The sequence below is a fragment of the Arachis hypogaea genome, chromosome 20 (assembly GCF_003086295.3).
Source record: "Arachis hypogaea cultivar Tifrunner chromosome 20, arahy.Tifrunner.gnm2.J5K5, whole genome shotgun sequence".
Classification (NCBI taxonomy): Eukaryota; Viridiplantae; Streptophyta; class Magnoliopsida; order Fabales; family Fabaceae; genus Arachis; species Arachis hypogaea.
This window is the reverse complement of record NC_092055.1, coordinates 5,392,324-5,419,371: the sequence shown is the minus strand read 5'-3', so window position 1 is coordinate 5,419,371 and position 27,048 is coordinate 5,392,324. Positions and strand designations below refer to the sequence as shown.

Here is a 27,048-nt window from a genome sequence, read left to right as displayed (position 1 = left end):
ATATTATGGAGGGCCAATAACACATATAATATTAAAAATTATGTAAAAAAATTATATAATATAAGATGTATTATAAAAATATACGGATAGAGAATATATTTTAAAGTAAAAAAAATATGTGTATATTTTTTACTAACGAAGTGGTCGATTTTTCGTATCATAAAATTCACCAATAATAGAATTTGTGTCAAAATTTTCAACAATTTTCTTTCCAATATAATTAAAAGACAATTAGCAAAAAATTCATCTTTTATTTTGTTTCTAAGTTATTTTTCACAATATTTATAGTTGAAAAAAGATCTCTTAATTGTAGCAACTGAAAACAGAAAAAATTAATACCAAACGAATAAAAAAAATGGCCACAAGAAGAAAAAGAATTCACTAATTCCTTTTATGAGATTTAAAAATTTTTATTTAATTAAAAATATTAGTAATAATATCTTTTTCAGATTTTTTTAATATTGTTACTTATTTTTTAAATATTAAAAATTATTAATATTTAAATTAGTCTAAACTTTTATTTATATTAGACTAAATACTAAATATTTTTTTTAAAAAATTAAATTATACATAATAACTTATTACTATTAAAAAAAGTAGGGGCCGAAGCCGTCACTCGCCCCTTACGTCCGCCCTGATTAAAAGGTAGTGGTACACCGCTAAGATTGCCCCTGTCTTCCAATTTCTTCATCACGTTATGTCCGCGCGAATTTAATGTTCCTAACTAACACTCTCAACTGTAAAAGTTGTAAAAAAATAAAATAAAATAAAGCCTACTCGGTACTCTTCTACTCCTATATATAGTTGTTCTCATCTCACAAATATTTCATAGCATCTAAACTAAACAACAAAGCTTCCACTTTGCCATGGGTGACTTAGCTTCATTATCCGTTGCTTCATTCAATTCAATGGGCGGTGCTCATGATGAAGTGCATTGTGAAGATGATAGTGGCAACGAACATTACTGGTGGTGGTAGTAGAAGTAGTTGAAGGTGCATCACAGGTACCAATGTACCATGCTACTTCATATTTGGGGACTCATTGGTGGACAATGGCAACAACAACAATCTAAAGCCAATTACCAGCCTTATGGGATTGACTTTGGTGGCCCAACTGGAAGGTTCTCCAATGGCAAAACCACTGTTGATGTCATTAGTGAGTTTGCTTCTAACTTCTAAGTCATCTAAATTGCATGAATATCATATACTTAATTAAAATCACACACTTTTTATTAGCTGCCTTAACTGGTTTTCACATGCATGAGCTTGCTTGTTAACGTCATCTATCGTTGTCATAATCATCTTTATTAACTAATCACAATAATAATATCATCTATCTATAGTGAACTGTCTAAGATTTGACATCTTTTAATAATTTAATTTATTACATGGCTAATTAATTACCTTTAAATAAATTTATCGACTTTCTATCTAGTTAGGGCCAGTTTTTCAATCATTAAATTTGAGTTATTGTTTTATTTCATGCATGCATGCGTTCATTTTTTATTTATGCATATATATATATATATATTGACACCATAGTAGAAGGTCTTTGCCTACCCGTTACTTAAATTGAATTCCAATCACATGGGCTTGTTAGGTGCCATTTAATATGCAGTATAAGATAGAAGTCCTTTCGGTAGAAGAATTTGAAGTGCATGCACCAGCATAAAAATTATACTAACACATGCCCTTGTCAGTTTTGTCACCTTAATTATTGATGATACCTATGAATATACGTCTGTAACTTATTACCAAACAAGGAGTCAACTATGCATCAGCAGCTAGGGGTGTAAGTTATCGAACCGGACCGAAAATTATCGTAAAACCGAATCCAAAATTACAACAACCAATTTAAAAACTGAAAAAATTGGGTTTTTTTTGTTTTTTTTTTTTACAAAATCGATCGGTTTGGTTCGGTTTTTGGTTGGCTTGATAGAAACCGAACCAAAGATATACATACATTTCAATGTTTTAACCATTTTAATCTTTAACCTAACAACAAAAATCTCCAACCCCTAACCATTTTAATGTTTTTACTCTTATTATTTCAGTTTATTGACTATTTTAAACCTTTAATTATTGTGATACATATTCTTCTCATTAGGAATTAAAAACCGAAAAAATCAACTAAACTAAACCGCTGTTAATTCGATTCGGTTGTTGTAAAAATAGCAAATCAAACGGTTGTGTATCTGTAAGAACCGAACATATCGGTTCGGTTGGTTTTTGGTCCAAAACCGAACCAAACCGAACCAATAACACTCCTATCAGCAGCTGCTGGCGGAGTTAGAGAAGAAACTGGAAGGCAATTGGTACTATTTAATTTCATTTCATTTCTTCAAAAATTGTAACACCATATGAACTCATATCTTATTTACCATCAAAATGTTAGAAGATTTTTCTATTTTTGGGCAAGCAATTTAAAATAATTATGATGTAACTACCTAACATATTTTTTAGTTTACATGTAACTAATAAAAGATTGTTTTTTTTTTTTGAAGATTCTGTATAACTATGGAACAAGAAAGATTGTCCTATTTGGAGTAGGTCAGATAGGTTGTAGCCCTAATGAATTGGCCCAAAATAGTCGAGATGGTACAACATGTGTAGAAAGGATCAATTCAGCAAACCAAATGTTCAACAATGGATTGAAATCCTTGTTGATCAACTCAACAACCAACTACCCGATGCAAGATTCACCTACATCAACACTTATGGTGTGTTTCAAGATATTATAAGCAACTCTGCTTCCTATGATTTTCAGAGTTACATGTCTGCCCCCTGCAACCAGCATGCAGGAACAGAAGAGAGTACGTGTTTGGGGATGCATTTCATCCAACGGATGCTGCCAACACAGTCATTGGTAGAAGGGCTTACAGCGCTCAATGTTCATCTGATGCTTACTCTATTGATATCAATCGCTTAGCCTCTCTCTGAGAATGTTCTCTTCAATTTCTCTCTAAGTTTTAATTATTATGGCATATGTATGGGAGAGGAAATACCTCTTAAATTTTCTCTTTTCTATACCGTATCTATTCTATTAATATATAATTAATAAGAATGTAGTAAGTAGTTCATTGCTTGACAAGTGGTGGTACATGTGCTCGACAAGTGGATGTTCCTGTTAATTGACACGTGGCTTTGATTTCACCATGCAGAGATTCATTAATAAAGTGATCATCATGGTCAAACGCGGCAAAATCTTTTACTGAGTTTCAAAATTTACAGAACCTATATAAGGTTGCTACAATTAGTTTATAAACTATTTCTTTCAAACACACGTTTTAAAAGCTTATACATAACCTCATATATATTAGTTGTGTTAGAACATTTGGTTAATTCAAAGATGACAAAAGTGTTTGACAAGTTGATGGATGTCAATGCACGAAAACTTGATTGGAACTTTCAAGTTTATATTGTCCACCTCTGGGAAGTTCCAAATATATTTAATATAAATGATATCAATGGAATAGAGATGGTTCTCCAAGATATTCAGGTAAGTTTGTTGAACTTTCTTTTTTTTTATTTTAAAAGTTATTGGTTTTTTAGCAATAAAAGGTTGACAATATGGCTGAATGGTTTATAGGGTGGAAGGATCCAAGCCTCAATAACTAAACCTTTGGTCAAGAAATGGAGAGGCAAGATTCTGGAGTTCAAGATGTACATCATGACCCATTTTATTGTGGTGGACAAAAAGGAGAAAACCAGGACAACCAACAATAAATGGTCCATAAATTTCTCACATAGGACAACGGTTCAGCCTGTTGTTAAACCAAGCTATCCTCTGAAAGCATTTTGCTTTAAACCCATTCCGGAGTTGCTGGCTGCCGAAAAGCTGGAAGATTCAGTGCTAATAGGTAATACTATAACTTATGAGTTCTTTTAAGACAAGATGTGAAATGCCACCGAGTTTTCTCATTTTGTTAGTTTTCATCTTAACTTCAAATGCCGTGTAGATGTTATAGGGGAAGTGATTGGTAAAGAGGATCCAAGACAACTGATAACTAGCAAAGGAAGAGAGACAAAAAGATTGGCTGTGATACTTGAGGATCTTGAGTAAGATAATAAATGACCAGTTTTGCTTTTATCAAATACTTATTTTTACACAACTAACGACCATTTGTCTATTTGAATGCTGTGCAGAAACAATAGTATTGGCTGTGTGTTGTTTGGACATATGGTCGACCAAATACTTCCATATCTAGAAGAAGGGAGGGTGGAGCCACTAATAGATATAGCATAGTTTTTTAAACCCAGCAGGTGGAATGGTATGATTTAAATCCATTAGATGATCTATATATGGTGGCTATTAGTTGCATAAACATAATGGTTTTTGATGACTCACGACGAACTCCAAATTGTTTCAGAAAAAACATCAGTGCAAAGTCATTTCGATATATCCAAGTTACGTATTAACCCTGACCTTGATGAGGTCAAAAAGTTTCGTAACAGGTTAGTGTGACATGTAATTAGGTCGGCAATTCAATAAAATGATTTCTAATCAGATTTATTCAATCAAACATATAACTTTGTAGGAGGCTTTCTAGCAAACCATCTAATTCGGCAAGGATTAGTCAAGTTTCATCCCGTGGTCCACGTTCTGGTGCAGACGAATTAAGAAATGGGGATGTCGTAGTCAAAACAATTGAAGAAGTTTTAAGCTCTACGCAGGTGAATATAATATATACTAAAACCATGGATGTATAAAATCATTCTGGATATGATTTTTGTTTTTCGATTAATTTGTTTTCAGGAAGGACCTACATGGATTGCCGGTACTATTGTTTCGATCAATGCTGGGAAGGATGATTGGTTTTATAAATCCTGCCGAAAGTGTCCAAAGAAGGTAGACACCCCAATCGGCAACAGATATGAGTGTGAAAAATGTGGCCACACTCACGGTAGCGCATCATTTAGGTGTGTTATATAATCTAAATATAATAGGTGGATGTCATTCTGTTGAATCTGGTCTGGGTATAAGTGTTGAGTATTATATGAGTTTAAGTGTTGAATGAGTTTAAGTGTTGAATCTGGTATGAGCTTAATTGGCATTTTCTTTCAGGTTCAAGGTTGAGGTAATGGTATATGATGGAACAGGAAGCTTGATGTTGCTGATGTGGGACAGGGAGACGGTACAATTTTGTGGGAGGCAAGCTGAGCAAATCAAGAATGAGGAAGTAATTCAAAACATTCATTAGTTTTTGTTTCTCTTATATGTTCATCACAATATTAATTTTTGAATCTACACATTTTAATTAATCTGAGCGGGCAAAGAAATATAATAAGAATGATATATTGTAGTATAGGCAATACCTGATAATTAGAATACGCATCTATACAAGTATTATGGTGTAGGCAATACCTGGTGAAATGTCAAAAATATCAAAAAATGGGTATATAATTACTTGAGATGAAAAAATAATTAGCAGATGAAGTATTAAGTTATAACTTATATACAAGTAACAAAATTGTACCAGGAAATTGATATTTGCTTCAGTAAAATTAGTGTAATAAGCATTTTAATTTATATGGTTTATTCTTATTAACAAAATAATATATGATGTGTTCTTATTAATAAGTGATGGATATATCAGAATATATAAATTTGACTAATTAGGTGGAGCAAAATATGATATGGTGGAGCAGATTTACATAAGATATAACAAAGTACAAATTTTCAACATATAGAAGAAAGGATTCACGCTGAGATTTCTCTTTAACGATGCCTTAATTGGAATGAAGAATTGGTTTAAATGTGCAGCTTAAATTGTAGTAAATTTTGCTTCAAATTATAGGAAACTAATACATCTTTATGACATATCACATGTTCTTTTGAAAACTAACAAGTCCAAACCTGTTGATGGATGAAGAGTTATATCAGCTAAAAAACACATGCAGATAGAAATCACATGGCAAGAAGACAGACAGCCATAGGTGAAAGAGATCAAGTTTAATTGATAGATTGACTCATGGCCATCAATGAGGTTTTAAGTATTTTTTAGATACACACTATATCAACTTTTGTACTTATAGCTATAGCCACTAATACGTTTAAGATAGATGACAGGTAGCAGTGTTCATTTTTCAACATAGTTAAAAAGTAAAATATATACTATATGTTGAAGCATAGCCCAAAATGCTTAAATTTCAAACATCAAAATGACAAATCTAAAAGTACTATGACCAAAATGGTTAATTGTCATTTACTACAAGCTTGATATTCGTGTAGCAAGTAAGGATGAGCAAAAGAAGAGAGGTAGCCATAGGTGTAAGAGATCAAATTCAATTGACAGATTGACTCGAGACCAAGAATGAGGTTATAAGAATTTTTTGGATACACACTATATCAACTTTTGTACTTATAGCTATACTCACTAATACATTTAAGACAGATGACAGGTAATGGTGTCCAATTTTTAACACAGTCAAAAAGTAAAATATATAGTATATGTTGAATCATATCCCAAAATGGTTAAATTTCATATCAAAATGACAAATCAACAGGAACTATGACCAAAATGGTTAATTGTCATTTACTAAAGTAACCTCTTCATTCTCTTTTACCAAAGTTTCCAGTTTCCTATTGATGTTTATAGGTTCAACCTCTCAACGTTCCACAGTGAATTTTAACCTATTCCTCTTCTCATGCAAGGCTTTTAGTTACACCTCGAATTCATTGATTTCTTTTGACATCTCATTGACCCTTTCTTTTCCTTTAGAAATTAAAGCAAAAAAGTGTCCCTGTTTGGCCTTTGCTACTTTTAATTTCTCTTGAAGTCCATTCTTTGAGTCAATCAATCTTTGAGGATTGTCTAACACTTCTTGAACAGGTGTAAAATCATTGAGAAAATCTTCATAAAAGTGACTAATCTCAGAAACCAAAGAGTGAAGATCTTTAGGAACGTGTGATTACTCTATTATTTGGCCTAATTGAGCCACATAGCCAAGAAGCTGATTCTTCATGTTAACATATCTCTCTCTTTCTATATATATATATACTAAAGTGATGATAAGATTGATAGATGTAGCCACAAATAAGTCTATTCTAAGTGACAGGTATTATCAATAGATTTTTGAAATAATCAACAAGAAAAATATACGGTCTTAGTTGAATAATCACAAAAAAGATTAACTGCTATACATGCCAAGGATCTCTCAAAAGAAAGTATGAATGAATTGATTAATTGTCATTGTGGAGAAGGTTGATATTTGTGTAAATTTATAAAAAAAAAAAGGGATAAAAAAGGCCTAGATTCATAGAGTATAAAAAAGTGACACTTTCGCAGTCTATTATCGAAGCTTATCATATAAGTTTAATGTTTTAGTAGTTGGTTGAAATAAAGTGATTTGATGAATTTCTTTATGTTCAAATCCCCAAATAAAATGGGTAAACAAATCAGGAGATTGTACTAGGTTTAAAAAATTTCAAACAATGTGTATTATAACATCTAATGGTCAATAATGTATATCAAGTAGAGAATGCTTTGGTAGAAATATGATAAGGATTATTTCCTAATGGAGTAAGACTTGATGGTTTTAGCAAATAGTGGTTGATCAAAGTGTATTCTTTAAAGTGACATAGGTTAATGTCCCTTGGATAAAGACTACATACATCATTATCATCAAAGGATTATTTAATGGTATTTTAAAAATCTGATTTAGTATAGCTTTGTCAGCACTTATACACTATTATGTGTAAACACAAATTTGTAAGTAGCATAGCATGTCTATTAAAGAGCCACAGGTGTCCAGCGTAATATATATCAATAATAGTCCATAAATAGTACTTGAAATTACATTTGACATTGAGTAGGCCAGAGGCCAAAATATACATATACATATTTACTTAACTTATTAAGGTTATTACCCAGCAAATCACACTTTTTGGCGGTGAGGTTTAACTTTATCAGCTAGGTAATGAGTGTTAACATAATATAGTAGGTCAATTTTCTTACCAATCTTATCAATATTATGTGAGCAATCAGAGATTAAGCAATTTTTTTAGGTAATCGTGCCAACAAAATGACGAAAGTGTAAGTGTGTAACCTGTTAGCAGTATAAGCTAAAAGGAAGCATTGGAAAAACCCAATACACAATGTGACCCACATAGCAGTGGAGAAATTAGATTATAATTATACTTCATAAATACAATTTCAAAAAAGGATGGTCCAAACAAAACTATCTTAATAATGTTGTATATAAACAATATTAAAGACAGAGCGGTGGGTGCAAAACAGAAGCTACATTCTATCTTCCTAAAAATTATTAGCCAAAACTTAAACTCTTGCATACCAATAATGAGTGATTTTCTACCCACGAGGACTCCTCCTCCTCATCTTGGTGATGAGGACCTGATATGGAAAATACTTGTGAAGGCTGACCCGAAGATGGTCGGTAGGTGCATGACTGTAAGTAGAGCTTGGAACTTCAAGCTCTGCACACCAACATTTGTGAAAGAAAACTACAAAGAAAACAAGGAACGGAATAAGAGTGTTATCATTGGGATAGGCTATCCTCCGAGCAATCAAAACTCTTTATGGTTTATTAGAGCCTTTGTGGATGACGGCCGTCAGGTGCAATTCAACGTCCCGATGGATATAAACCAATTTGGTTTTTATGCCGTTATCGGCTCTGATCACGGAAATATATGCTTGAGGATCTCAATGGGTGGCCTTAATTCAAGGTTACTAATTTGGAATCCTCTTACAAGCAAGAGGTGATATGCAACAGATGAATCTATCAAGCACCTCGTGCACGCTGTTTCTAGCTATGCATTTGGCTTTCTTCAAGACACGGTTGAGTATAGGATTCTCCATATATGGAAGAAGAGTTTCTCACAGAAAACACTTTCATGACCTCTGTACACATCCTTTGAAAGATGCTGGAATCAATCCGGGACATTCGACATAAATGTGCAGAAAATTGAGCCCAAGTATGTTGTCAATGATGGCATCTTCTATTGGATAGGGTGGGAAGGTCCTAACTTCACCCATCCAGAATCAATAATTATGTTCAATCTCCTACAAAGGATGTTTCATGAGGCTACGATACCCTCGCAAGTCCCATCTGATTACAACGGTTTAACTCACTTCAATGATGGAGTATGTTTCATTTCATATCACAATGTTGAGTTTACAAGGCAGGTCTTGATTTGGTAGTTGAAAAGCGACTGGGACCATAATCTTCAGTGGGATAAGATGGTAAGGGTCTCTGGATTTGGCATTCCGTACACTCCAACTTTGTTCATTGGGAATGATATCTTATCATTCATAGAAGCTCGAAGCGGTCATAGGGGTTCAAATGACACAGAATGTACTGATGTTATAATTTCAAGACTCAAGTACATGGAAGGAAAAAGGGAGAATATGGTTCACCGCACTTGGCAGGAACATGTGAATGTGAAAAAAATCACATTGCACCATGAAGGACTCTTTATGGTGTAGTTTATAACTAAAAAGTTTGATTAATCACTAAGATATATCTGTCTGTTGTAATGTTTCTGCTATAGTTGATGGTCGCCAAGTTTAGTTTATGTAGTTTCTACCTAAGTATGTCATGGTTTATGTGTCTTGATATCATAGAATAGTCTTAGATCAATACCATCCCCCTCAAAGTGGAGCTATCAGGTTACTTCCTTTTAGGAATTGGGTAAATTATGAATATCATGTTTTTGGAATGCAAAAGTGTTTGTTGTCACTTAGCTTTTTAAGTTATAATCCACAACAATTTATGAAATTTTAGATGGTTTTTAATAAAGACAATGCCTTCAGCATTAGGATGTTGATTTTCAAATGCAAGAAAGGTAAACCTCCATCATAGGATTTTCATACAGTTGACTAACCTGAAGTTGTGAGTTATTTACATGGTCATGATTGAGTTTGACAAAAAAGATGTTAAGATTTAAAATGGTATAGATTTTTTAGTGCAGCAAATTTTTTCACATATTTTTATTTTTTATACTTCTTCATGGATGAATATAAGCCCATAAAAAATATGTTCCCAGTTAGAGTTACAAATGGATCAAGAAAAAAGAAGTTGACAAATAGTTATAACTAGCATGCAAACAAGTCACACTCATATCCAATGAACACAATTATACCAAAAAATGGAACAGGATCGCATAACTACTCCTAAAAATTATGTACTCGATGGTATAAATTGGTAAATGCCATTTGTAAGTGGATCACATATTGACATACAAATTAGACCCAAAAAATGTTCAGAATAAAGATGCTGAAAATTTTATATTGCATCAAATTTGTCCGCACAATTCAGTTTTTTACACTTATTGATGGATTGATATAAGGTCTTAAAGAATATGTTCCCAGCTTGAATTACCAAAGATTCAAGAGAAAGAAAATTGACAAATAGACTGATTTAATTACTTAGATTTATCGGGCATTAACTTGCAATAATGAAAAATATAGGTACTAGATAACATAACCCAACTCAAAACATAGTTATAACTCACATGTAAACAAATCGCATTCATATTCAATGAACACAATTATATCAGAAATGGACTAGGACTCCATAGTTACTCCTATAACATATTTACTTAGTGCTATTAATTGCTAGATGCCAATTGAAAGTGGATCACATATTGATTTCAAGATAGATTGTAGCAACTTGATTTCCTAAATTCTCTTGCGACATAAAATGTTATCAAAGTATTGTGTTTCAAAGTTATTTTAAAGTTATTCTATGCTCTTATTGATAAAATATAACATGTTTTATCAATCAAACTTTTGGAAAGGGGGAAAAATTAAATAAAACAGTCAATGTAGACGAGTTAATTTATGATGAACTAAATGTAAAAAATAAGAAATGTTAGTTAATTTGAGAGTTTGGTAGAATAAATGTGTTTGAATGACCATCAAATATATGAGTCACATTGCAATAGGCCTTAGACAAAACACATAATGAAAATTCTGAGTTGACTAATCTAAGCTTGAACAAGGAACCCGAAGGACAATTAAGTGAAAGGCACCACATGAATGGTTAGCTATCAAAACTCCTATTCAAGTAAGAAAATAGATCTTCATGGTATGGATGAACATTAACTACGACATAAGACATTTTATACTTATCTATTCATCATTGATATGGTGGAGAGAGCACCAAAGATGGACGAGAATGAGAACTCTGTCCAATCTTCAAGTGAACAATGTGCAGTTATTTTCAATGGAAGGACCCCAATTGCAGAAATCTGGTTCAATACAAGAAACAATATTCAAGGTAAATTGACATGCCAACTTTTAAATCTAAACAGATAAGTATTTTGCTAATTTTTTTTAAGATAGAATATAGGTCATGGGCAAATGTATGTGTATTACAACTACCGGGTTTGGAGGTTATTTTTTCAGTTTAACCATGAAGGGAACATAGATCTGCTCAGAAGAATAATGGTATTAGTATTTAATGTTAAATTCAACCTATTAACTTTGCAGTAGACGAAAGGATCGGTGGTTTCAGGAATAAGAGGAAGGTCGATGAGTACTGCATCAACAAGTGGTTAAGGCTCACAAAGAGGGAAGGTAGTAGCTCTTTAGCTTACGAAAAAACTCAACAAAAAGAAACCAAGGGCATCCCACCTCCAGGTTAGAACCGTTTAAATTCATACAAGTGCATAACGAATTTTATTGTAAAGAATAGATACCGTTTTTTGGATAATATAGGTGAAATTCTAACTATTTAATCAATAAATGCAGGATTGGTTTCCCTCGGCCTTACAAGTTTAGAGGAACAACCACATATAATTTTAGATACCAGCAGAACCAGAAGTTTTAGAACAACAAGTGATGTTGCACAGCCCACAGACATTAATGGTTGTCAAGAAATTCTGACAACAGAGGATTCATCATTGTTGGAATACAATACGGTGTGTCAGGTTACTCCATCAAAAGGTAATGAGCATAAACCAAGGTTTTGCAACAGATGAGTCCCATGATTATACATGTAACAATAGAGATGAATTTTATTACTAGATGATGCAAAGCTTGCTAGGATGGAAAGAGCATTCAAGATAGCTAAGAAGAGGAAGCGTATGGAATTTGCTTTGCCTCAAGGTAATCTAACCAGAATCTGAAGTTATATTATCTGAAGTAATATCATTCTTTAAAATTAGGGGCAACATAATACGTTACATGAGAATAATAGCAAGGATTTTTAAATTTTAAGAATAATAGAAAAATACTCTATATCATATGTTATAACTTTGGTGGTAACAAAAATTCATTTGATTTAAGAATGTTGAATTAATTGACTTATATGATTAAAAATTAAATTATATAGGTTGTAGTAAAGACAATATAAGCACTGCCACTGATGGATTGAGTCAAGTGTTGGCATCCAGGGCACTAGGTATTCAATTTTATATATAATAGTCACTATTAGTTGCCACCACATGTATAACTCATTGGAATACTTTGTGGTTGTTGAAGGTACTGTAAATGCTTGGGAAGTTAAACAATCAACTTCCTATTCAGAGGATAAGGAAAATCATAATAACAATAATGTGGTTGACCAGATAGATATAAATCAAGAAGAAAGTACTCATTGTCGTCAAAACCAGGTTAAGAGTAATGTTTCTGGAACAATTTCGTCAGCAAGCCAATCGACACTAAGCCCACTATCAAAAGGTAACGCTACAGTAATAAAACTCACATATATTTAATAGATAGCTATCCCTATAAACTGATATCAAAATTAAAGAGATTTATACAGAGTCAGCAAGGCACGCGAGACTTGAAAGAGCACTCAAGTTACTTAAGAAGAAAAAGGAAACTATAGTATCACAGAACCAAAAAGGTATAGCTTAACTATGTATTTAAATAAAAGCACCACAGTAGTCATGTTGATGATAGAGCTTGGAAAATGCTGATTACTATAACTATGCAGTGAAAGGATCCATATATTTACAAGGGTTTACTAATGGTTGCAGGAACCATTTCAGCGATCACATTCACCACACAAATCACCAATGTTACATCAATGGAAGGTATCAAAAGATTTTGGATTAATTACATAGTTAACTCGAATGAAAGTTGTTACATGTTATATGGATAAATAAGAGTGGAGCTGCTAATAATCAGGATATTATTAAGCATATTCAAGTTGATAAAGGTATAATGTTACAATTCATTATGGTTCTTAAGATAAGTAATAAAAACGGTATCCTAAAATGAACTTTTTTGTGTGTACTTATTGATAATCCTCCAAATAGATTTAACAAGATTGGCTAGAAGGTATCGAAGGCAAATAATGGACACAAGAAGGACCCCTGAAATCTCAAACCATGGCCAAGGTGCGGTGTATTTTGTGTATGTAGTGTGTTTTTTTAGTTTAGAGGATTAATAAGAATTTATATCCACAATCATTTCCATCTAACTAATATTATTTATCTCAGATATTTGTAATACGAGGTAGTATTAACAAAGTTAGATAAGTGGATCGTTGCCTATCTGATTGTATCTTAATAATTATACAGGTGGAGAAAAACACAAATCGGCCAACAAAGGTGGAGCAATACGAAACACAAAAGACAAACGAGGTACAATGTTTAAACTAGAGTTAGACCAGCGCGTTGTGCAAAGTAAATTGAATGTGATATCTATGAAAGGAATGAACTAAAAAAGACTTCAGAACTAATATTAAATCTATTTCTATTAAGTTAATTTAAAAATTATTTTTGCTTAAAAAATTACTTAAGTAAAGTAACTAATTGGTTACATCTATAAATTAAAACTTAAAAGTAACTATTCATGCAACTTATAAGAATAAAATAAAGTGAGAATGATTTATATTTGACTAACCAATTTATATGTATTAAAGAAAAATAATATTAATTACTATTAAATATATGAAGTAACTTTTACTATAAAAGGAAGAGACTAAAACAAGATTAAAAAAATAAGGTTAAACACACAAAAAGAATAAAAAACGATGTGAAAATAAAAAAATTAAAATAACAATTTGACCAAATTAAACATCAATATTATAAAACTATATCATATATCAAGAATTAATTGTACCATTCCTTGAACTAAAAGAGAGAATGGTTTATATTTGATTGACCAATTTATATGTATTGATCTTAAAATATTATTAATTACTATTAAAGATACAAAGTTACTTTTATAAAAAAAAAAAAAACACTAAAAAAAGGTTAAAAAAAGTAAGGTTAAACACTACACGGAAAGAATAAAAAGGGATATACAACAACAACAACAACAACAACAACAACAACAACAAAGCCTTGTCCCACTAAGTGGGGTCGGCTACATGAATCAAACGACGCCATTGTGCTCTGTCATGTATCATGTCTACAGAGAGACCGTTTACATGTAGATCTCGTTTGACCACCTCATGGATGGTCTTCTTAGGTCTTCCTCTGCCTTTCGCCCTTTGTCCATCTTCCATCTCATCCACCCTCCTGACTGGATGTTCTATCGGTCTTCTTCTCACATGTCCAAACCACCTGAGACGCGATTCAACCATTTTTTCCACAATGGGTGCTACTCCAACTCTCTCCCTTATATCTTCATTCCTTATTTTATCCAATCGCGTATGACCACACATCCATCTCAACATCTTCATCTCTGCCACACTCAGCTTATGTTCGTGCTCCCCTTTAGCCGCCCAACACTCCGTACCATACAGCATAGCCGGTCTTATAGCGGTGCGATAGAATTTACCTTTAAGTTTTAAAGGCACTTTTTTGTCGCATATAAAACCAGATGCACTCCGCCATTTTGACCAACCTGCTTGGATCCTCAATCTCTCCATTATCCTGTATGATGCACCCAAGATACTTAAAACTTTTAACTTTTTGTAGGATGTTTTCTCCAATCTTTACCTCTATATTGGGGTTTTCCCTTCTCAAACTGAATTTACATTCCATATATTCTGTCTTGCTACAGCTTATGCGCAGACCATATACTTCTAGAGCTTCTCTCCATAACTCCAACTTCTTGTTTAGGTCTTCCCTCGACTCTCCCATAAGGACGATATCATCGGCAAAAACCAAAATGACAATTTAACTAAATTTTTTATATAGCAGTTTTAAAAATTATATAATATATCGAGAGTAAATTGTTACATTTCTTGAAATAAAAAAGAGAGGATGATTTATGTTTGAGTAACCAATTTATTGTATTCAAGACAAATAATATTAATTACTATTGAAGATATAAAGTAACTTTAATAAAAAAAAAAGGGACTAAAAAGAGGTAAAAAAAAGTTGGAATCAACATTACATAGATAAAATAAAAAGTGTTGTGAGAATAGAAAAACTAAAATGACAATTTAATCAAAATATTTATATAGTAGTATTAAGAACTATATAATATATCAAGAATTAATTGTACCATCTCTTGAACTAGAAAGAGAGAATGATCTATAATTAACTAATTTATATGTCTTTCAGAGAAATAATATTAATTACTAATAACATATAAAGTAACTTTTATAAGAAAAAAAAAGACTAAAAAGAGGTTTAAAAAAAGTCAGGTTAAACACTACAAAAAGAAAATAAAAAGCGATGTGAGAATAGAAAACTAATTTGACAATCTAACTAAAATGTTTATATAGCAGTATTAAAAGCTATATAATATATCAAGTGTGAATTATACCATTTTTTTAAATAAAAAAAAGAGGATGATTTATATTTGATTAACCAATTTATATGTATTAAAGACAAATAATATTAATTACTATTAAAGGTACAAAGTAACCTGAATAAAATAAAAAGACTAAAAAGAGGTTATAAGAAAAAAGTTAAACACAACACAGAAAGAATAAAAAGCGTTGTGAGAATAGAACAACTAAAATGACAATTTAACTAAAATATTTATATAACAATATTAAAAAATAGGTTTAATTACTCTGCTGGTCCCTATAGTTTCGCAAAATTTTCAATTAGGTTCCTATACTTTTTTTTTTCTTTTAATTGAGTCCTTGCAACAAATTTCTTTTTTAATTGGGTCCCTACACTTTTTTCCCTTTTATTTAGGTCCATGTACCAATTCTTTTTTTTTTAGTTGGGTCCCTATAAAATTAAGCCAATTACTAATAAGAGGGACTTAATTGAAAAAAAAATTGGTGCAGGGACCCAATTAAAAAGAAAAAAAGTATAGAGACCTAATTAAAAATTCCATGAAATTATAGGGACCAACAGAATAATTAAACCTAAAAAATGTATAATATATCAAGAAATCATGGTTGCTTTAGAATTTTTTTTATTATAAATAAATTAATAGATAAATAAAAAATAATTTTTTTATAAAATGAAAACTTTATCTAATTGGGACTCTTCCTTTATATATTACAATAGATATTTTTATTTTGTTATACAATAATGCCTAAAGTTGACAATCAAGTACATAATGTAATCAAAATATATGAAGTTATTATAAAGCAAAAATTGGTACTTTGTATATCAGGTTCGGGAAGGGCACAAAGAAAAAGATCTATTGAAGTGGACAAAGACTCTTGCAAGCAAAACAATGGTACGAGGCACATATATTATGGTTAATCTTTGGTACAATCTCTACTTTATCATACTATCAATTCATCAAATCGAGATAGATATATTTGCAAGACCCACAATTGGTTATTCATATTAAAATAGGACAACTTATTAGTCATTGAATCAGTTAATTTATGACTAAATTATATTGCTTTGCCCAACTGATTATAAAGTAGCGTCATCTTAGTGCAAGCAACAATGCCTAACACAGATGGTTATTTTATTGAATGGTTAACCGAATGGATGAATAAAATAGGTGTCTTTAAAATAGAATAATGTTTAATCCCAGTTGTATCCAAGAGCTGACAATATGATTAACATTTGTTAAAATCCTTGAATATGCAAAGTATGTGCACATTGGATCTGCCATGTACGAATGTGAGCATTGTAATGCTCTATATTGGTATGATGAAAGGTCAAATAAAAGTTATAATACATCTGAACCAAAATTCTCATTATGTTGTAAAGGAGGACAAGTTCAACTTCCCCAATTACAAGAGCCTCCTACAGTATTGTATGATTTGTTGTACAATAATAGCACTAAGAGCAAACATTTCAAGGAGAACATTAGAGCTTATAATAGCATGTTCTAGTTCACTTCAATGGGCGCGAAGATAGACCGTGGAATAAGTAAGACAAGAGGTCCACCAACATTTATCTTATGTGGAGAGAATTATCATCTAATGAGTAGTCTCATTCCACCAGAGGGAACTGCTGCTAAATTTGCCCAATTGTATGTATTTGATACCCAGAATGAGATTCAAAATCGCATGGCTGCTATTCGGTAAGCTTTTAGATGTATGGATGTTTAGTGTACTAACATATGTTGGTTGTTATCTACTAGAATGATCCTAATATTATTAAAAGTACTTATTTTGTTATGGTACATAGGGGTGAAGATCATAAAGAGATACATGAGGACGTTGTCAGAGAATTAAAACAGATGCTTGATGAGAACAATGCCCTGGTCAAGGCATTTCACATGGTCAGAGAGTTTGTCGCAAAAGAATCTAATACTACAGTAAAGCTCAGGCTTTTGGGTAAAAGGGGTAAGGATGGTAGGAGATACAACTTGCCCACAATAGATGAGGTTGCTACATTAATAGTAGGAGACTTTGACATAAATAAAACTGATAGGGACATCGTGGTTGAGACACAAAGCAAAAGATTACAAAGGATTAATCAACTAAATCCAGCCTATTTGGGTTTACAATACCCATTGTTATTTCCGTTTGGAGAGGATGGTTACAAGGAAGACATAGCTCTCAACAAGCGTAAGCAAAGTGGTAGTAAAGGACGTCAAGAGGTTTTGATGAGAGAATTTTTTGCATTCAGGATACAAGAAAGGTTAGCCGATGGCTTTCCTTTGTTATATTCTAGGTGATTATTCCAACAATTCCTGGTTGACGGGTTTTCGATGATTGAATCGTCCAGATTAAACTATATACGGCTTGATTTGAAGAAACTTAGATGTGAAATGTACAAGGGTATAAAGAAAGCAGTTTTGTGTGGGGAAACAACACCATCGTTGCGTGGCAAACGTATTATATTGCCATCCTCATTTACAGGTGGTCCAAGATATATGTTTCAGAACTATCAGGATGCAATGGCAATATGTAAGGTTGTGGGATATCCAGACCTCTTTATTACATTCACATGCAATCATAAGTGGCCTGAGGTTGAAGACTTCCTTAAGAATAGGGAACTAAATGCAGAAGATAGACCCGACATAGTATTCAGGACATTCAAGGCCAAGCTAGATCTGTTGATTAAAGATATCAGAGTGAACAAAATTTTTGGCAGGGTTTGTGCAGGTAATTTCATGTTTAAAAATCAAAAGCATTCCATTAATTATTTATTTAATCAATAGGTATTAACATTCAGTACCCATGCCATCAGTTTTATATGAGTTTGCTGATATATGTACTATTGTTGGCACAGTTGTATATACAATCGAGTTTCAAAAGCGTGGATTACCACATGCACATATACTATTGTTCTTACACAAGGATGACAAGTTTCCGTCAGCTGAAGATATTGATAAGATCATATCTGACAAAATTCCAGATAAGGAGTTAGACCCTGAATACTTTGAAGCTGTGGAGAAGCACATGATGCATGGTCCATGTGGGTTAGTGTGGAAAGATTCACCATGCATGGACAATGGCAAATGTATCCGTCACTTCCCTAAGCGATTTGTGGATTGCACAACTATTGATGATGATGGGTATCCAGTATATAGGCGCAGGGAAGATGGAAGAAGTATCAACAAGTCTGGGGTTTACCTAGATAATCGTTATGTGGTTCCACATAATAGGCTTCTCCTAATGAGATACGGAGCCCATATAAATGTGGAGTGGTGCAATCAATCAAGATCAATAAAATATTTATTCAAATACATGAACAAAGGCCATGACCGCGTAACTGCTTCTTTCTATAAAAGTGCAACAGAGGACGCTGAGTTAGATGAACATGATGAGGTGAGTATGTATTATGATTGTAGATACATATCACCATGTGAAGCAGCCTGGAGGATTTTTGGTTTCAATATCCATTAAGAGATTCGTCGGTTGTGCGATTAGGTTTCCACTTACCTAACGAACAGAATGTCATCTTCAAAGACCACGAAAATCTTGATGATGTTGTTAGAAAAGCATCGGTGAAGGAGTCTATGTTCCTTGGATGGTTTCAAGCAAATAAGCACTATGCAGAAGCAAGGGCACTGACATATGCAAAGCTTCCAACTAAATTTGTATGGAAGCCAAATGAGAGGGTGTGGTTGCCTCGGAAATCACATTCCGTTATCGGAAGGATTTTCTATGTACCTCCAGGATCCGGTGCAGTTATTACCTACGACTTTTACTTAATTTTGTTAGGGGACCAACTTCTTATGAGGAGATACGTACTATAGATGGTATTTTGTATGATACATTCAAGGATGCCTGTTACGCATGTGGCCTTCTGGATGATGACAAAGAATATATCGAGGCAATAGAAGAAGCAAGCCACTGGGGATCGGGCACATACTTGAGGAAGTTGTTTGCAACGCTTTTGTTTTCAAATTCAATGGATTCATCAGAACATGTTTGGCAGAAGACATGGACTCTATTATCCGATGACATACTTCATAGACAGAGGAGCCTTCTTGATAATCCAGTTTAGTTATAACTCAGTCTAACTTCTTTTGTATCTTTCCGAAGGCTTAATATGTCTATATTGCTAACATATTAATTTACTTTGTCAAACAAAAATGCTATATTGATAATGTCATATTAGACTGATAGATTTATAGATACATATTGGCAGATTATAGACAATTAGTGTTTAGAATTAAAATAATACAAAGAATGAGAAGTTTTTTAGTATCCAGGTTAATTGTAAGTGAACTTACCTATGTTATAAGATATAATTAAAAGTTAAATGATTAGAACTAAAATTTTGTGTAGGGGCAAGCAATATAATCTTTTATATTGCTATTTGAGATTAATGTATTTTTCAAGTTGTCATCATGGAAGAATGAACAATAAAATATACTATTAATTGTTTCTATTTGTAATGTGGTTACATAATTGATATCATTGACCAAGATTCATTAACCTGAATTTTTGCTACATATCAACAGAGTTGTTCCTTACCAATGATGAACTGAAGGACTTGACGCTTATAGAAATTGAGAGAATTCTCAACTCATACAATAAGAGCCTTAGAGATTTCCCTCCAATGCCAATTCCAGATACAAGTCAATTGAATAGTCAATTGTATGCTGATGGAATGAACAGGTTAATATGCGATGAGCTCCGTTATGACAGAAGACAGCTAGCTCTAGACCATACCACGTATTTGCAACAACTAACCGATGAGCAAACTGTCGTGTGCAACGCAGTAATAGATGCCATTGAAAGTGGGAGGGATGGAGTCTTTTTTTTTGTATGGTTATGGTGGGACTGGCAAAACATTTGTTTGGAAGGCTCTAGTAGCTGCACTAAGATCTAGATCACAAATTGTACTTACCGTTGCATCGAGTGGGATTGCATCTCTTTTATTACTCGGTGGTAGGACAACACACTCACGTTTTGCAATTCCATTGAATCTAGATGAATTCTCAACATGCAACATAAGACAAGGAAGTGCATTGGCTAAGCTGTTAATAAAGACAAGGCTTATCATCGGGGATGAGGCTCCTATGGTAAATAGATTTTGCATTGAAGCCCTTGATAGGACAATGCGCGATATTTTAAGATTCAAGAATCCAAACAGCCTTGATCAGCCATTCGGTGGGAAGACAGTTGTTTTTGGGGGTAATTTCCGACAAATTCTGCCGGTGATCCCTAAAGGGACACGTCAAGAGATTGTTAATGCCACGATAAACTCATCATACATCTGGAATAATTACAAGCTATTGACTTTGACAAAAAACATGAGATTGAAAACAGGTGATAACAACCCAGGGTCGTTTGAGTTAAAAGAGTTTTCTGATTGGATATTTGGTATTGGTGATGGGAGTCACGGAACTGCAACAAATATGTGCCAAAGGATTGTTATACCAGACGACATCTTGGTTAAAGACTGGGATGACCCTATTGAGGCTATTTGTAAGGTAACTTATCCTGAACTTTTTGATGGAACCATTATTGATGAAAAACTTGAAGACTGAGCAATACTTGCACCAACATTACAATTAGTAGATGAAATAAACCAATTCATAATGAGTTTAAATCCCGCTGAAGCACAGGCATACTACAGCTCAGACAAGGCATGCCCAACCGAGTCTTATAATGACCTATTGGCATCCATTCACACTCCTGAATTTCTGAATACAATTAGATGTTCAGGAGTGCCTATTCATGAGTTGACATTAAAGGTCAGAACTCCTATCATGCTTTTAAGAAATATTGACCACGCGACAGGATTATGCAATGGTACACGCTTGGTTGTGACTAAGCTTGGGAAACACATAATAGAAGCACATAGCAGTGTTGGAAGGAACAAAGGTCAGAAGGTTTTTATTCCCAGGATGACTCTAAGCCCATCCGATCATCGAATACCATTCAAGTTCCAACGAAGATAGTTTCCTATAATGGTATCATATGCGATGACTATCAACAAAAGTCAAGGTCAATCACTACCAAAGGTTGGTGTAATACTTAAAAAACCTGTATTCACACATGGTCAACTATATGTTGCAGCATCTAGGGTGACACAGAGGGCAGGGCTTAAGATACTTTTATGTCATGGTGAGGAAAATCATACAAAGACAGATAACGTTGTTTTTAAGGAGGTGTTTAGGAATGTTATATGAACAAGTATACTTAAGCAGCAGTATCAACTACATTCTCATATTCTGCACAGTTTTTGCAACAGAGCCGATTTGATCCAGGTAATACCTTTTCTGCTAGCTCTATTTTTTCTTTTTCTCCATTTTATGACATCAACACATACTAATTGGAAGCAATAAATAATTTATTTAATCTAGATAGGTATTACTAAATCAGTTGCCAATAAGTACACTTCTTCAAAAAATGTATGATATATGAAACTTATGAATCCTAGCCAATTAGTCTTTCACGAAACTAACACAGCAGATAAGCAGAAAATAACATTGTTCTACAGGACATCATGTTGATTTATAGATGAGTGTCAAATGAGCTAGGAGAATTAATTGCAAACATAAGAGTGTTTGCTCATAACTGAAAAAACTCACCTTGGTATGTGACAACAAGTTCTCCTGATTAGGAGCTAATATGAATCTTCACCAAAACCTTTAAGTCCTAATAAATACCAATACAAATGAAGGTCCGTAAAAATCATTGAACCTGGAATTTATAAATGAGGTAACAACAAAGCAAACAAAAGAATGCCAACCAGGGACAATAATTATATTTTTAACACCTATATCTCCAATAAAGTTCAATATTGGTTTTACCTATTAAAAAATACTAAAAACTAAAGAATCTCAATATATTTCAAATTTGTATATGCATAAGATGCTACCATACAGCCACAAATAACACATATATATAAATTTTATCATGTGAAGAGGTCAGCATTGTTTAAGTTTAAACAAGAAAATCACAATAGGTTTAATCCAATCAAATTGTATTGATAATCAAAGCATAATCAACTGCAAAAACAAAAAACATAGCTTCTTCATTTGTCTCTATCTACATCTGAGTTATCTATCAATTTATTACTGTTAACTTATGACAGGTAAAACCAAGTTCAAGTCGCATAAGAAAAATCATTCAAGAGTCTAACCCTACATAAAGCCAGTTTATGCTCCCTATTGATTGCCGATTTAACCAATGCTTAACATACTAAATGGGACTGTTCTCATTACACTGAAGGTTATGGTTGTCATTTGTGATATTCATTTCAACTTAGTTTACAGCTACGAAAGGAATGAGCAAGTTAATCATTCAGAATCTATACATCAATTGTCACAATAGATTCCATATTCTATAAAAATCTTTTCTTTCTCCCTTTTACTACCCATAAATAGATGCAACTCAAAACATGGCATATGGTTATTTCAAATAATTTAATAGAATGGAACACAAAGACAAATTTACTTACTCAATCGATTTTGATGCCCAGATCTCTAAAGAGGTAAAATTAGAGATTGAGAGAAGGAAAAGTTAACACCTTTTGATATAGAAATCCCTAAAATCAGATTAACATAGATTCATGTTTTAGTGGAAAATAAAGCAATAAGATTTAACAAACACTTTTAACTTAATCAAACATGTTTATTGTTTTCATTTACCTTTTTATACACAGATGTGCATTGTTTTGAGTTGGAACAGCTTCACATGAGATGAATTTGGGGATATCCATGGAGGAATCTAATCAACCATCCCAAGGTGTGCAGAATCAGAGGTCTTCACCATCCATCAGGTGTCAATCTTTGGAACAATGCTTCTTGCCACGGTGAATCACCTCCCTTTAAAGAGCTACTGTTTAATGGAATACTTTGTATAACTTAAGGTAATCAGCAAAGACAGTTTTTTTGTTTGTTGTAATTTTGAATTACATACTTGAGTTGCTTTTTTTCTTCACCTTATACAGTTGGTGAACCCGCTTAAGTGCCAGTTGAATAATGTTGGTATATGGTAAAGGTGTTGGTGAAGCTTTATTTGCATATGAACCTAATCTTATTCAATGCACAATACGATGGTTCATTTTATTTGCCAGAATTAGAAGAGTCAGTTTTATTATTACACTAATGGAGTAGGTATTGTAATAATGAACATAATGAAAATGGTTTGACTTCTTTCTTTAGGTATTGCACGTAAAACTAAATATTAGATAGGTATATCATTAATTTGATATTTATATACACTTTTTATGTCATAACAGGTAGATTTTAGAATATTAAGGCTCACAATATTTTTTAAGAATTTTAGATTATTGGAGTAATTCAAGTGTTAAAGTTCTGATGTCAATTTTCATATTTAGGTAAAAGAATTCAATTAATATATAATTATGATGTTTTAAATATATAAAAGAGCCCAATTGATAATTATTCCAATTTTTTGTCACACTTTTACTAAAGAAGCAGTTTACCAATAGCATATGGCAATTTTTTTTTGCCGATCCTTGAATAGCATGTTTTGGTGTGTGTGGGCCTGGGAGTAACATTGCATGTTTTAATAAAAAATTATTAATAGGATTTTTCAGACATCAGGTCTACATGTGGGTTCCATTCACCACATACATACAAATGGATAATAAAATGGTGACATTTGTTATATTTAAATCAACGAATATTATTATTAACCTTCCCATTGTTATTAATCTTACCAAGGAAAGGATAAAGACTATTTTTTTGAACGGATTGACATTTGACCCGCGCGAACTTGCACTAGTTTTATACTTATAATAATGTCTAAATAGCGTTCACAAATCCAAGTGTAATTTGTAATGAATTTTGATAAAACTACGAATTTAATTTTGATATACTATCATGGTAAAATAATTTTATAAATGGTCAACAAGTTATAACTCAAATGGCATAGTTTTTCTATACTGATTCAGAAGTTGCAGGTTTGAATCTTTTTATCTTTGGTAAAAAAAATATAATAATAATAATTTTATAAATGCATTTAATTACGTAATGTTACGTCAATAAAAATAACTATATTTCATATTGATGCATGAATAGTTATCCAAAAGAATAGATGTTATTTTACGACAATATATAATATCCTTTGTATCAAAATTAAACTCATTATTTATTTATTGAAACTTCTCGTGGTGGATCATGTTATAGTGGGTTTTTAACTGGAGGTCTACGAAATTTCAGATGAGTTAGGCCCAATTCAACCAAATTTGTTAGGTTACCATAAAACATTTGAGAAGATTTTGTTCAAAATAATAATAGTAAAAATATAACCGTTTCATTCGTTGGTTTAAATAAGTGTTGAAGTGTTAAGGGTTTAAATTTTATCTTGTGCATGCAATAATTCATTGACCAACAATAAATCTTTTTTTTTTAGTCATTACACTACTCACACACCTACACATCCACATTTTGAGGTTTCTCAAATCTCAAATGGAGCTTAAATTTTAACATGTGGGTTTGGTACATTGGGTTGCATATTTAGGGAAGTTCAGAGAGAATTTATTACACCATACCTAGATTTTAAAGAGATATAACGCACTTATTTTGACGAAATTGATTTTTTTAAGAAGTTGAAAAAATTAATTTAAATTGTTTTAATATATATAATAGACAAAGTGCACATAGCCTATATAAATTGCCTATGGAAATATAGGCAATTAACTTTAATATATACAAATTTGACAAATTAAAAAAAAAAAGTGTTAGATAATATGATAAAGATGTTATTAACAAAACTTGGCTTTTGATATATATAAATTAACTATGTAAAAATGTTTAACTGTAAATGCACCAAAATTAAGCTTTTGGGGATGAAATTTTATATAACACTAGATAGATGGTGTAGATTTATGACGATTTGTAAAATAAATTTAATTTCCTTTTGAAAATCACTAATTATGGTTTGTAGGAGAAAGCAACTAAAGAATAGCTTTGGCTGTTGAATGTTCGGTGCTTCCCAATTACAAATATTTTTTTTGTGGATTCATACTTCATAGTACTTGTTTGCAATTATTCAACTAGAGAATATATAGCTTTTGTCACAAATCGTATGGAGCTTCCAAAGCAAACGGGAATCAATTTTGGAATACAATTTAATTAAAAAATGAAATGCGAATGAATTATGAATCATATGACATAAATTTTTCGAGTACAAAAATGTCAATACAAGTGCACACTTTTGGAACACAAGAAAAATGTGATATAAAACAATAGGTAATGAATGAAAGTTTTTTTCCCCTTTGGTTAATGATGTAAGGTTTAATTTGTGTAGAATTTCCCAAACGGTATTGAAAGATGTAATAATAGTTTAAGTTTTTGATACGAGCGGTTCTCCAACTAGATTGTACAGTGGGGGGACGATACAAAAATAATTTAATTACGAAATTGAAAGTGACTTAGAAATTTAAATAAAAATTTTTAAAATATAAAAAATTAATTATAAATTTAATAAAATAATAAAAATTGATAGAATAATTAAACTTAATAAGTAATCATATATTTGTCTAAAATATTTTTTTTTGCACTAGTTGTGAATAAAAATAAAAATTTTAAATTAATAATTCCAAATAAATTAAATATTTAAATATTTAAAGATCAATTTCTTACGGATTTCATTCGAATTGTTTGCTCTCTTTTGAGTTTGGTATCTCTCCAGATAACTTGAGCTCATTTCAATATCGCGTGCAATCCTTAAACGCAACCATCGATATGTTAGTTTCCTTACGCGAATGATGAACACAAAGGACGAAATTTGTGAGCGTGCAATGTCACGAGAAGTTGTGAAGCCTTACTTTTACAAATGGCGTTACCTATAACTAAATTGACACACAAAGATGCCATGTTGCTACGACGTCAAATTGTGGGGAAAATTCCTTAAAAACTTGAAAGAAAGATTAACTATAGAGCCAATGTTGGTGTTGCTAGAACCTCATGAACCATTTGAGATCTACGATGATGCTTCGTTGAAAATCTTGGAGTGTGTTCCAATGTAGCACTATGAGGTAGTGGTTTACGTGTAGATTCTAATACGATTGATATAACATTTGGTACCTGGTGAGTTGTTTAAGTGCGGAAGCAAGTAGAAGAAGAGAAAAATAAGTGAGAATAAATTTAGGTTTGAATTTTTGGCTAAGTTTAACATTTGATTTAGTTATGATAAGTGAAGATTCGTAGGTTGTTTAGTAGGCATAGATATACTATATGGCCCTAAGTTATTACTTAGTCTTAGGATGAGCATAAACCTTATTTGGGTTGAGTTGGGGAAGTTTAAAAGTAAGTCTAGGTTTCGTAATCTGATAATGATGCATGACTTGATTGAATAACTAGATTAGTTAATTAATTAGTGAAAAAAATCAATCAAATCAGAGTGGCGCAGCAGAAGCTTGTGGAATGCAATA

The 27,048-nt window shown here is 32.3% G+C and overlaps 2 protein-coding genes and 1 long non-coding RNA gene across 3 annotated transcripts; 2 read left to right on the top strand and 1 right to left on the bottom strand.

Annotated features, from left to right (window-relative positions):
* Positions 1-796: 796 nt before the first annotated feature.
* On the top strand, positions 797-4,270 carry LOC140172888 (replication protein A 70 kDa DNA-binding subunit C-like). The gene is made up of 5 exons (XM_025826494.3): positions 797-1,155; positions 2,504-3,498; positions 3,589-3,859; positions 3,959-4,058; positions 4,146-4,270. The coding sequence occupies exons 2-5, from the start codon at positions 3,349-3,351 to the stop codon at positions 4,243-4,245; spliced, it is 621 nt and encodes a 206-aa protein (XP_025682279.1). The 5' UTR covers positions 797-1,155; positions 2,504-3,348; the 3' UTR covers positions 4,246-4,270.
* Positions 4,271-4,338: 68 nt separating this feature from the next.
* LOC112783518 (replication protein A 70 kDa DNA-binding subunit B) lies at positions 4,339-5,261 on the top strand. Its single transcript, XM_029296394.2, has 4 exons — positions 4,339-4,454; positions 4,538-4,673; positions 4,756-4,919; positions 5,065-5,261. The coding sequence occupies exons 1-4, from the start codon at positions 4,339-4,341 to the stop codon at positions 5,198-5,200; spliced, it is 552 nt and encodes a 183-aa protein (XP_029152227.1). The 3' UTR covers positions 5,201-5,261.
* LOC112783519 (uncharacterized) lies at positions 5,173-23,683 on the bottom strand. The gene is made up of 4 exons (XR_003193437.3): positions 23,294-23,683; positions 23,104-23,190; positions 22,232-22,298; positions 5,173-11,211 (listed from the first exon to the last, which is right to left on the bottom strand). It is a non-coding gene; the product is annotated as an uncharacterized lncRNA (long non-coding RNA).
* Positions 23,684-27,048: the final 3,365 nt, after the last annotated feature.